The sequence below is a fragment of the Balaenoptera borealis genome (assembly GCF_965194805.1).
Source record: "Balaenoptera borealis genome assembly, chromosome: 12".
Taxonomy (NCBI): domain Eukaryota; kingdom Metazoa; phylum Chordata; class Mammalia; order Artiodactyla; family Balaenopteridae; genus Balaenoptera; species Balaenoptera borealis.
The window spans coordinates 44,307,470-44,318,926 of NC_138869.1; the positions used below are offsets into that span (position 1 = coordinate 44,307,470).

Sequence of the window (11,457 nt, forward strand, 5' to 3'; positions counted from 1 at the left end):
ATCCTTCAAGAAAGTTTGCTGGCTCCTGCTTTAGAGGACCTTGAAGAAAGTTAAAGAGGCTCAAGCATGTTCCTGGTTCCTTTCCACCAACATTAAGCTTTCTCTTCCACTCTCCATTCTTTGGGGAGAGAAAGTTGACTCCTCTGCCTGTGAAAAAGGAGGGAAGTTCTGAAAAAAGGAAGGGTTTACTGGCTCAGAGATCTTGCCATCACTTCTGGATCAAGCACAATGTCTGGTACTCAAAGTGCTAAACAATGACATCTAGAAGCATGGAATTAAGGTTAAAGGATCTGCTGAATACACAGGAGGATGTTGTAGGATTCTAAACTTTGGAGGCCCCAGGAAAAAGCAACAGGAGGAAGCCCAAGAGAGTCCAGACTTCGGGCAGACCAGAGAACTTCTGGAGGGAAAGTGAGAGGGACCACTGACAGCTGAAAAAACCAGACGTCTCAGCCAAAGTTCTGTCAACTTAATCACAGTTAGATATTTTATGGATGGTCAAAATGGCAAGAAATGGTCCACCTGGTTGGCAACAAGAAAAGTAAGGGAAACAAAAAAAAAGAAAAGAAAAAAGAAAAAGAAAGGTAAGGGGACCTACAGGGGCTGGGTGGCCACCCTGACCACCCGACACATTCTCACGGCTCTCCCATCCATGTATGTATAGCCCCAAGGTCCCTTGAGGTAAACCACCACACCAAGAGGTGACACGTCTATATCAGGGAATGGACAGGACCAGTCCTGTGGTCCCCAGAATCCTGCCAGAAGGCGTGTTATCCCATGTTGCTTTCTAGCTGCTCTACATCTCAGATCTGCATGGGTGGGGAAGATTCGCAGGGGACGGTTGGGGGCAAGTTTCTTAATTTATTCACCCTTTACTTTGGAATGTGGCCTTGGTAAGAGGTTGGCCGTAGAGGGAAGGGTAGATTGGGAAAGGAGATGATATTTTTTTCCAATTCCAAATCTGACTCTGATGGGCACTGTAACCTATTTAAGTGGCCACCATTTTCTGAGCATTGTTTTCCTATTTGAACACCAGAGAGATTGTTTCTGCCCTGCACTTTCTTCTTCCGGACAGAGGTACCAGCAAAGCCTGCAGGGAATCAGAAAGCATGGCAGAAAGGTCCAAGAGTCATGTGGACTAAGAGATTGTTGCTTCTGTGATAAAGGAACAGAGGCAAGAATGCTTTATAGCTTAAAAAAGAAAGAGACGGCAAAGATGCATACACCCAGATACCTTCTGGAGGTGGAACTGTGAGGAGACAATCAGGCTGGGGGGCAGGGGGAGGGGGGTGTCTGTCTTCCTCTGGGGAAGACAGTGCAGGCCTGTTGGGCTGCCCCACAGGGAGCAGCTGCCCCTCCCAAGAGCAGCGGCCTTCTCCTCTGCATGTGCTCAAGGAGGCACTGCCTAGCCATGCTGCCTGGTTAATCCCAACTAACCATCTTTAAGCTTAGCCAAAGCACATCTGACACTCTCAGAGCCACTCACCTGCCATGTTGGAAATGTTAACGTTCAGCCTTTTCGAGTTACAGGGCATTTTAAGAAAGAAAGAAAAAAGGGCAATCAACTCTTGTTTTGGCAACGGTAGGGGGTGGCATTTCTTTAATACCTAAGTCAAATGGTCACAGGGGCCAGAAGTACTTATTTCTATACTGCTGTCTATAGTCAGGGCCACTGCGGCAGGAGGGCAGTGCATGTAGAAACCACATGGGAACACGGCAGCAGTGTGTGCTGCAGAAACTGGGGTGCTGTGTGTTCCCCGCACCCTTCCTGAGCTCTTGCTCTTCAAAGCACTTTACAGACAGAGCCTAAAGTGGACATGCTGTCTCCAAATAAGGCAAAGACTCTATGAACTATAATAGTGTTCTTCCACTAAAAAACTGAGGGAGGGGTGTGAACAGGTGGCCAATGGAGTTGGGAAGAGCAGCTGTCAGGACAAGGAAGAGGCCACCAGGAGCACTGGTCTTAGCAGACCTGGAAAAGATCTAAGTCTGAGGGAAGAGAAGAGAAACTCACGGGCAAAGATGCTTCCCTGGGTCCTATTACTGGCCCCATCCCTGGGTACCAGTGGGATCTGAGGTCAGCTGTCACCTGTCGGGGAGCTCTGACATTCTCCCCAATCAAAAGGAGAGCCTACCTTGCCAAATGGACTGAGAGACAGATTCTAATGTCAGTAAAGTGCTTTGAGGTGCTGCGGGAGATAGGGAAGTGATTTGTCGGGCATCCCCAAAGCCTCCAAGATGGAGGGCACTAGGCTGAGTCAGGCTCTCTGTTCTGGCCCTGCTACAAGCGCCCTGAACTTTCTGAGGCACCTGAGCCAGAGACTGCCTAGAAGGTCCAAGCCCTCTGATTCTCCACACTGGTGCCAGACACGCAGAATGAGCCTAGGCTTTATTCCTGGTCACACCAGGAGGCCCGATGAGACTGTAGGGTCTAAGCCAAGTGGCCAAGCATCATGAAATAACCCAGACCTTTCCAAATGATGTCTCCCTGAGGGCTCCGAGAGCTCTGCTAACCCCACTCCTCCTCACTCACTTTCCAGAGGCCTATGGCCCTGGCACCCGGGGTCCTGCTGCCACCCGCCTCCCCACAGTCCCTGGACCAACCTGGTGCTGGAGGCATGGCTCCTCCCTTACCTCGAGAAATGGTCCCTCCAGGGGCAGGGTTGACACACATGGGTGGAAGACGGGGTGGGGGAAGTTTGCACTGACGCTGCCTGTGCTGGGCCCGATCTGGGGAAAGAGAAAGGGCATCAGGGTGACATGTTCTCACCCCTCACAGTTACAGACCCCTGGACTGACTCACCCCAGAGCACCCGTGAGGAGCTCTGGGCAGCAGAGCTGCTGGACCGTATCTGGAGCCAGTCACAGGTTCTGAGAAACAGTGCCACCAATGCCATACAGAAAGAAGGCATTGTCTTATACAGACGTGATACGTGACAGCCTCGTACAGATCCCTTCTTGGCTCTCAAAAAAGCCCTCAAACTCTCCCTGTTCTTTTAGCCACCCTCCATGAGTGTAACGCCCATCCCATGTGCTTCTCTACAGTCTCATGGTACCATGCACATCACCGGGGTTCTTCCACTTATCTGTCCTCCACTTACGTAAGCTACCCCTGTATCTGCTATGGGTTCCCCAGATAAGCCACCAGATCTCAAATTATTCTCCCCCTCTAAGAACTGGTGAGATAGGGACTAATTGACTGCTGGTGTCCTCCCCAAGAGCCAATATCAGATCCACCCTTACCAGCCTTCTCCTTCTTTCTAAAAGTTAATGATTTACTATTCCAAATATTTCCATTCATTGGGAGACTAAATACTACCCATCAGTGGGTACGTAAAGTACATTTTTAAGGAGTTCCAAAATTTTGATATACATGAACTAAAATTAAGACACTCACTGAGTGTTCCATGGGAAGGTGGAAATGTATGGCTAAGAAAGGTTTAAGGTCTTTAAAAGCACCAAAATGGTGAAAACATCAGATAGTCACTGGTCTGGGGGAAAAGGTGCAAGAGCTCTCTGCTCTCTCTGCCCCACACGTTTTGGTATAATCAATGGGGCAGGAGAGGAGCAGGGAGAGACAGTCATACACACTCTACACACACAGCCTGTAGTGCTAAAATGATGCCCCTTTCTATAATGCAAATTAGCTCATGTACAATTGGTAAATGGGGGAATGATATCAGTAAACATAAGAACCCTTGGTTCAAATCTGATTTTTCTAAGGCAAGGGAACTAAAAAGCAGGAGTGGAATGATAATTTTTGGCAGGAAAAGAAAAAGCCCCTTCAGCTATATTTTTAAAAAATTAAAATCAAGTGCCTGTAGGGAATCGAGGTGGTAGATACATGGGTGGTCACTATACAACTTCTTCAACATTTCACTATTTCTGAAATTTTTTCATAATAAAATGTTAGGGGAAAGCATGTACTTGCACTCAGGTCCCCTTCCCCCACATTCCCAGCTGCACACACTCGTTAATGGCTGCCCCACTGGCTCAGAGCTCCACCTCCACCTGCGCTGTCTCAGCAACTGCCAGCTCCATTCTCATTAGAAGGCTCAACGTACATTTGTAGCATCACACTGAGCTGCCTGCTTTGGTGGTCCAAAGCTCCTTCCCAGGTACCAATGACTGTTTTTGTCATCTTCTGGTCATAAAGTTGCAGGTGTACAGCCTCAACTCTATTTTTCCCATAAGCCCTCTTAAAACATTGCAGGTGTGTGATTTTGCAGAAAACATATATACTGTTACAGCAGAAATGTTGTTGCTTCTGGAACAAAGTGCCTAAGATCAAGGTTATCTTGGAACTAATTCTAGCTCTGCCTTGAAGCTAAGGTTGTAAATGACCAGCTCAACCTCTCCTTTCCTGTTTGAGGAAGGTCTTCATTCATATCCAAGGATGCTGGCTTGAAAAAAAAGAGAATAAATGATTTGATGATTATTTTATTTCATTAAGCATTTTCAGTAACTGGGGGAAGGTTGCTACAATTCCACAACAACATCACTGAGCCCGCTTCTGACCACTGGAGCTGGAGGAAAACTGCACATTCTTGTGGTTGATACAGTATTTTTCAAAGTTTTGTGCTGACTGTAAAAGACTCAGCTCACTCTTTGTGGCCTGATTCTGATGGCATTACAGCTGAGAGACAAGAAACCTGTGTTAAGATGCTGGAGAAGGCAATAACAGGTTACTTACCAGGCACACAAGTGTTCTAGTTGGGAGGCGTTGGCAGCTCTGTTTAACTACATAATAGGAAAGATGGTAGCCCCAAGACCCAGTGGGCCACAGTCCACAATGCTGCAGGGAATTGCTAGGGCCATTACCTTCAGAACCATCAAATGGCCCATTCCATTAAGATCGTAAAGCCCTGAGTGCCAGAAAGCATCTCTGAAACACAACTATCTCCACCCTAGTGGCTTGTACACAGCAGGTGCTCAATTTTGCAGCCACACAGCACACTGCATGTTGAGGCCAGGCTGTCACTCTCCAGAAAAACATGGGCTACAGGGCTGTACCCCAAATAGATCAACCTACTCTCATTTATTAAAGGCCTGCCAACCCATGGCTAAGGGCTGGGGACAGACTACAGCCAAGTGCTTTTCCTATATCATCTCTAAACTTCACTATACCCCTGAAGATAGGGACTGGGAAACAGGTAAGTTAACACCTTGTTAGTGTTAGTGGGGACCCGATTCGAACCCTAGCCAGTCTGAATCAAGCTTTATACCATGTTAAATTTTCTCTCAAGATTCACAACGCCCTAGGGAGCTCATAATTTCACCATGAGGAACAAAGAAATACATAAAAACTCCATAAGAGATAAAGAAGTCCTATACAACAATAAAGTGTCACAAGGCCACCCATGACCAATTGCCAAGGTCATGATGCAAACCACAAATGAGACCAGCATTTATAAGACAGGAGAAGGCATTCAGCCTCAGAGCCACGAAAAGACAGCTCTGCCTGAAGGAAAATATTCAAATCAGCAACTCTTTCTGATTAATGGTTTTCCCGGAGACCTTCAAGCATAAAATGGTTCTTGGTAGAAACACAAAACGTTTACCTGTGTGGAAAGCGAGGTCCGAAATCAGACTCTGTCCGATTATTATGTCCTGAAGCTACTTAATACCATGGATTTGTGAATTTACCACGTGTCAGGCCCTGTTCTAAGCTCTTTACACATAGTAACTCATCTGATCCTTGGAACAACCCTATGCCCACTTAAATAGTAAGGAAGGAGGCACAGCGAGGCTCGGTCACCACCCAAGCCTCCTTGGCCAGCGAGAGGCAGAAGTGAGATGTGAACCAGGCACCTGGGTCTGCATCTTTGGCTCAGGGAGGTCCTGCTGCCTCCCACTAAGCTGAGTGCTGGCAGTGTCACCCCTGAAGGGAAACCTCTTGAACAAATCAATTTCCAGCCTAGAAAGCAAAATCACAAATGCTAGAAAGGAATTTTGTCCCGAAAACTCTCTCATCTGGTACCATTTCCCTATCACAAGGAGGAGGAGGACCGTGATTTTATTGGGCTCTCCATCCCTTTACGAAATCAGTACTGTTAATTTAGACACTCCCACCAGGAGAGAACCTGTCTTCATCCTTTTACAACTGGGTGGACAACAAAGCCCACTGATGAGGAGATAAACACAAAGCAATTAAATGTACTTAATTTTCAGCTCAAAATGCGCTATCCACACTAATCTCAAGTTCAATGTTTCCCTTTTCAGACACAGTTAACCAACACAACGAGGATGACAGATTAATTTTTTCATGCACTATGTAAACAGATCGAGTGGCTGAAGAGAAACAAGGAGACAGGAAGAGGCTGCTCTGAGACCTGGAACATCCAGCCTCCTTCTGGCCCCATTCAGTGGGTTACTTACATAGGGCACCACCTGGCCAAGGTTTTCCAGGCCTCTGCGAACATAAGTTGGAGAGGAGACACAACAGGGAGGATCTTTTTCATCAGCAGTTATGGATGGCCTGTTGTGGTTCTCATTTATTTGTAAAATATGCCCAGCTTAGGAGGCTCATAGTCAGCTTCAATACAGGTGACACAGGCCTTTTACTCTTTATTTCCTTAAAGAAGAAAAGTCCTGCTCCTATCTAAGATATACAATGCCCTTGGGATCTGGCCCCTTCAAGTCTTCACCACCTATATCTCTTCCTGTAAGCAGCCCTTGAATGCTACCCTCTCGCCCTGCCATGGCTCAGTTCTGCTACTGCTTATGCAATCCTCTCACCTCAGCTGCTGGAGGGTACTGATTTCAAGACTTGCTACAATTTCTCTAACCACTAATATAAAACAATGACTCAATCCATTTCCACCGGCTTTTACTGAGGTCTATCGTGTACAAAATGCTATGCCAGGTACCATGGATGATAAAAGAGCACAACAGGCCCCGGCTGCGGGGAGCTTCTAATCTAGTGATGCAATGAGTAATTCAGATAGACTAAGCACGAGAAAGTACAGATGTGGTGCTGAGGAAATCAGAGAGAAGAGAAATTGTCTTTGGTTGACAGAATCAAGAATGGCTCACGGAGGAAATGGTGTAAAACACTGGCCTAGAAAAACAGTAGGATTTCAATAAGCAGCGAATATGCAGGAGAGGGTATTCAGGGAGAGGGGTGGCAAATGTACACAAAGGCCTAGACAAGGGGTGGCAAGGGTTAAAAACACCATGCAAGAGGAAGGCTGAGAAAGGACTTTGGAAAGCCACCCAAAGCGGGGGGTCCAAGGACTACACACTGGTGAGGGACTTTCACAGCCTTCATAGCTGCCTGTCACAGGGAGGAAGGGCCTGAGGCCACAAGCACAATTACATTCTTACCTTTTCTGAATGAGTCCAGGCTGAACATTTCTGGCCAGGAGGGAAAGCTGGAATCCTAAGAAGAAGGAGGGCCGAGAGGCAATGGTTAATATTCATGGTCTAGGAACCCACAGAGAAGATTTCAATAACACAGAGAGCACTGTCCAGAAGACAAGAAAAATGAAGCTCTTCACTAATGAGCCCCAACTGCTCCCAGTCTTAAGGATGGAAGGGCCATCTCCACTACAAAGTAATTACATGTCTTTGTTTCTAATTGAGAGCTTTCTTCTTTTCTCTGTCCTAAACTCCCTGATCCCTGCTAAACAGAAAGGGATGCATTTCATCGTGAGAGACATATATTTCCACCTCATCACAATACTTGCAGTTATCCTGGGACGTGTAGGAAGAAATGAAATCCTACATGGACCCCTTTTTTCATGTGGCGTCAGGAAATGGGACTGATGATTGCCTTATGGACAAACTGGTGTACTGGGCTTTCATAAAACCTAGTCAGGCCCCTAGGAATGGGACTTGACTGACAGTATCAAAGAGTAACTGTAGAGTGATTCAAAATAAAAAGCTTTTCATGGCGGAGTCTCTATGAAATAACAAATATTAAGTTAAGGTTCAACTGTTGGCCAGAAATTTTGCTGCATTTTGCTCATTAGTACATTTAAGTGAGGAATATACCTAGAGACTTAAACACACACACACACACACACACACACACACACACACACAAATAAGTAACACCTCTGGTTTAACAATTTTGTTTTAAAAAACACTCCAACTCACACTTACAGATTTTTTTGTTCGTTTGTTTGTTTTGTTTTGTTTTGGCTGCCCCATGCAGCATGCAGGACCTTAGTTACCCGACCAAGGATTGAACCCATGCTCCCTGCAGTGGAAGCACGGAGTCTTAACCACTGGACCACCAGGGAAGTCCCTACAGATGTTTCTAATACTGTAGTACTCTTGGGTTGGTGCAGTAATCCTATGTGGCATTAGTTTAAAAACATCTACACAACATTTTAGCAAATCATGATGATGTCCAACATTACTAGGAGTCTAATGGGGCCTACACTCCTTTTCCTGAGTGCTATTCCCTCTCATTCTCAAATCATGGGGAGGTGGGGGTGGAGGGCTGACCTGGGGACGAATCTTTCAGGTCCATAGCAGGTCTGCCCTGATGGCCTCCTCTCCCCCAGGGATGCCGGAAATTTCAGCCGATAGGATATGGTAGCTCAGAGAGAAAACTTCAATACAATATCAACAATAATACAATTTACTTTAATAAGTTACATTCTATAGACTCCTTCTAACCAAATTAAAAGAAAAGGGGTGTAATTTGAGATTCTAATTTTAAAGAAACTCTGAATATTATAAAATCTAAAACATCTAAGCGATTATTATTTAAGAAACAATACTTTCTTGCTAAGAAGTTTTAAGTTCATTTGCTCGTAAACAGACTCTTGGTTTTGCTTTTTTAAAAAGCCCCTGATCCTCTCCACGCCAACCAAGGCTCATATAACACTATCTTTTCATGTATCAGTCTTAAAAAATATACTATGAGATTCAAGATAGGATCTTTTAGAGATATTTTACAGAGCTCTAGAAAATTTCATAAGAGATCTAAAAGAAAACCGCCTTCCTGGTTAATACAGTGTTATGTTAGAAACCTTTATGGTTTAGAGTTTCTCTAAAATAATCTAGAGATAAGTTAAATAATATTATGTCGAGATTTCTTGCATAATGAAACCTAACTCCAGACAGAATCACTATGAGATGATTCAAGGACAGAGAGAGGGTATAACTTAAAATGATGCCCTTCTTCCAAGACAGTCACAAATGGATTCAATACATGCCTTTTGCTTTACAGTGTGGCTGGGCATGAGACCCACCACTGCTTTGTGTGCATGGATAAATCAACTTACCTTACAAGAGCAGTGACAGTCTCAGATTTTGTGGGCTTTTGAACTGGAGCTGAATTCTCTCTTTGCTATTCCTCATCACGAGGCTGGGCCTCCTCCTGGGGAGTACAATGCTGGGTCACTAAAGTGATGGCCCCGGCAGGGAAAGACAGTTGCTCCGGACCACTGAAATTCATCTACTAACTCTGACAACAAGGACAAGTTATGTTAGTGGCATGAAACACACACAGTACACTTTGGCCTCACTTCAGGACCTGCCATGACCCACTCTATACCCATCAAATTGTGAGCTGCCCTACATCCACACCTGTAAGATACCAAGAAAGATATGTCATGGTGAAGAGGGATGTGTAGTCCCGAAAGCATTTTCTCCAAGCCCAGAGCAAAACTTACTTCAGTTTTGAGTTCTACTCCCATCTGACTATAATATGAATCTATCTAAGGTAGATAAAGAAGCTCTTCCAGATTGGGAAAATAACAAAATTAAATGCTAAGTACCATTTTTATAGTTTACAAAGTACTTCCACAGACTTCATCTCACTTAACCTATGCAACTACCCAGTGAGGTAGGAAATATCCTTCCCAGAGAAGGAAATTGAAGCAGATTTTCCCAGAGGAGTTTACACAACTTGCCCAAGATGCTATAACTGCCCAGGGCAGAATGCAAACCTGCAGTTAAGGTACTGAGCTCCAAAGTGTTCCATGCTTATACTATACCACTTATTTCCATGATATCATGCTGTTGCCTATTCATTCTTTGAAATAATATTTTATACTGACATCTTCAAAGGTTGGAAGAGGAAAGAACTTTGATAAACTCTGGACTACAATTCCATAAATTAAAACACTTTGAGAGTAAGTATCTTTTGGGTAAAGGGACAACCTACATAGGAAGAAAATGCAGCAAAGGATGTACTTCCTGCACCTAAAACAGCTACATAAATAAAGACCACTATATAAATCCCAAATACTACATCAGGAAAAAAAATTCTCCCTCCTGGAAACTCCAAGACTCCAAAATTTAAGTGTAAATTATAAAATGTAGTCAAGACCCACAATGACGGCGGGATTACCGCCTTTAAAGAAACTGCAAGGGAAACTATCAAAGTCTCATTTCGCTCTGGCCAGTACGTTGCAACCAAAAACAGGTTGAGAATCTGCAAGTGGCCATCTGCAGTCCACTTGCTACAGCGTATGACAAACCCCTGTGGATGGGGGTTGCAAAGTGGACAACCTCTGCCTTGCAAAATCACAATTAAGGTGACCAGTGTTGCTCTACGATGACTAATTAGACAGCATGCTAACGCCATACTCTTGGCTCAGGGGCTCTGAGGACCCCTGGGACTCCAGTTCACTGCAAACAAAGGACCCAACATGCATTAGGTCTTCCCCTGCGAAAATGGGGCAAGCCACCACCATCAAACAAAGAACACCTCACCCCTTGGCCTCCCCCAGTGACAAGGTCGGTGCAAAAGGGGGCAAACCAGGGGGTCCAGAATGCACCAGGCCTCTTTGTGGACGAACGGTCCAGGCGGCACGGGGGCAGACAAAGGTCCCAGGGCACTCCGGGGGCTTCCTCCAGGCCCTGCCTCGGGAAACAGAGCATCCCCTGAGGCGGAGGCGTCGTTGCGCCAATGAAGCGGCCTCTCCCGCGGCCCCCGCGGTGCCCCTGGCTACGAGGCCCGCCCTGGCGGACCGGTCTGGCCCCCGCCCCCGCCCCCGCCCCGGCTCCATGGCAACGGCAGGCCGAGGCCTGGTTGCTCACGGCTCGGCCCGGCCGGCTTCCCGGGCAGGCCTCGGATGCCCGGCCTGCTCCTCCGGCCCGCCCGCTTCTCCGCCCCACTCTCCGCCAAGCCGGCGGTCGGACCCGGACCCCTCCTCGCGCTGACCACCCCCGGCCGCGGGAAGCTCCTCAATGGGGCACGAAAAGGGAGAATCAAAAGCCCAATTCACCTGTTGTTACAGATGTGAAACAAGCCTCGGTGCACCGCGCATGAGCCGCGGGCCCCCCCCCCCAACCACGGCCGGACTACAACTCCCACCAGCGGCGGCGCGGCCCCTTCCGGGTCCCGTGGCGGAAGTCCCGCCGGCCGGCGGCGCTCCCCGCCCCGCGGCCCCAGCCCCGCCTCCCGCGCTGGACCCCGTGTCTCCGCGGGTCTCGATGTGGTCCCTCGCGTGGGGCCCGCAGTGGCCGCCCAGGGCTCACGCCGCCGAGCAGCCA

General features: G+C 47.0%; 1 protein-coding gene across 7 annotated transcripts in view; it reads right to left on the minus strand.

The window, feature by feature from the left end:
- The window catches only part of DHX30 (DExH-box helicase 30), a 31,123-nt gene extending 19,791 nt beyond the window's left edge, over positions 1-11,332 (minus strand). The window contains exons 1-6 of one of the 7 annotated variants that reach the window (XM_082347325.1): positions 11,190-11,332; positions 9,240-9,334; positions 8,455-8,561; positions 7,327-7,381; positions 2,635-2,730; positions 1,487-1,515 (exon numbers count right to left, since the gene is read on the minus strand). In XM_082347325.1, the coding sequence (XP_082203451.1) occupies positions 1,487-1,515; positions 2,635-2,730; positions 7,327-7,381; positions 8,455-8,479 (205 nt within the window). In that variant the 5' untranslated portion in view covers positions 8,480-8,561; positions 9,240-9,334; positions 11,190-11,332. Of the gene's footprint in view, positions 1-1,486; positions 1,516-2,634; positions 2,731-7,326; positions 7,382-8,454; positions 8,562-9,239; positions 9,422-11,189 lie in introns of those variants that run through there. The other 6 variants (XM_082347318.1, XM_082347319.1, XM_082347317.1 and 3 more) reach the window with 6 other exon arrangements.
- Between the last annotated feature and the right edge of the window lie 125 nt (positions 11,333-11,457).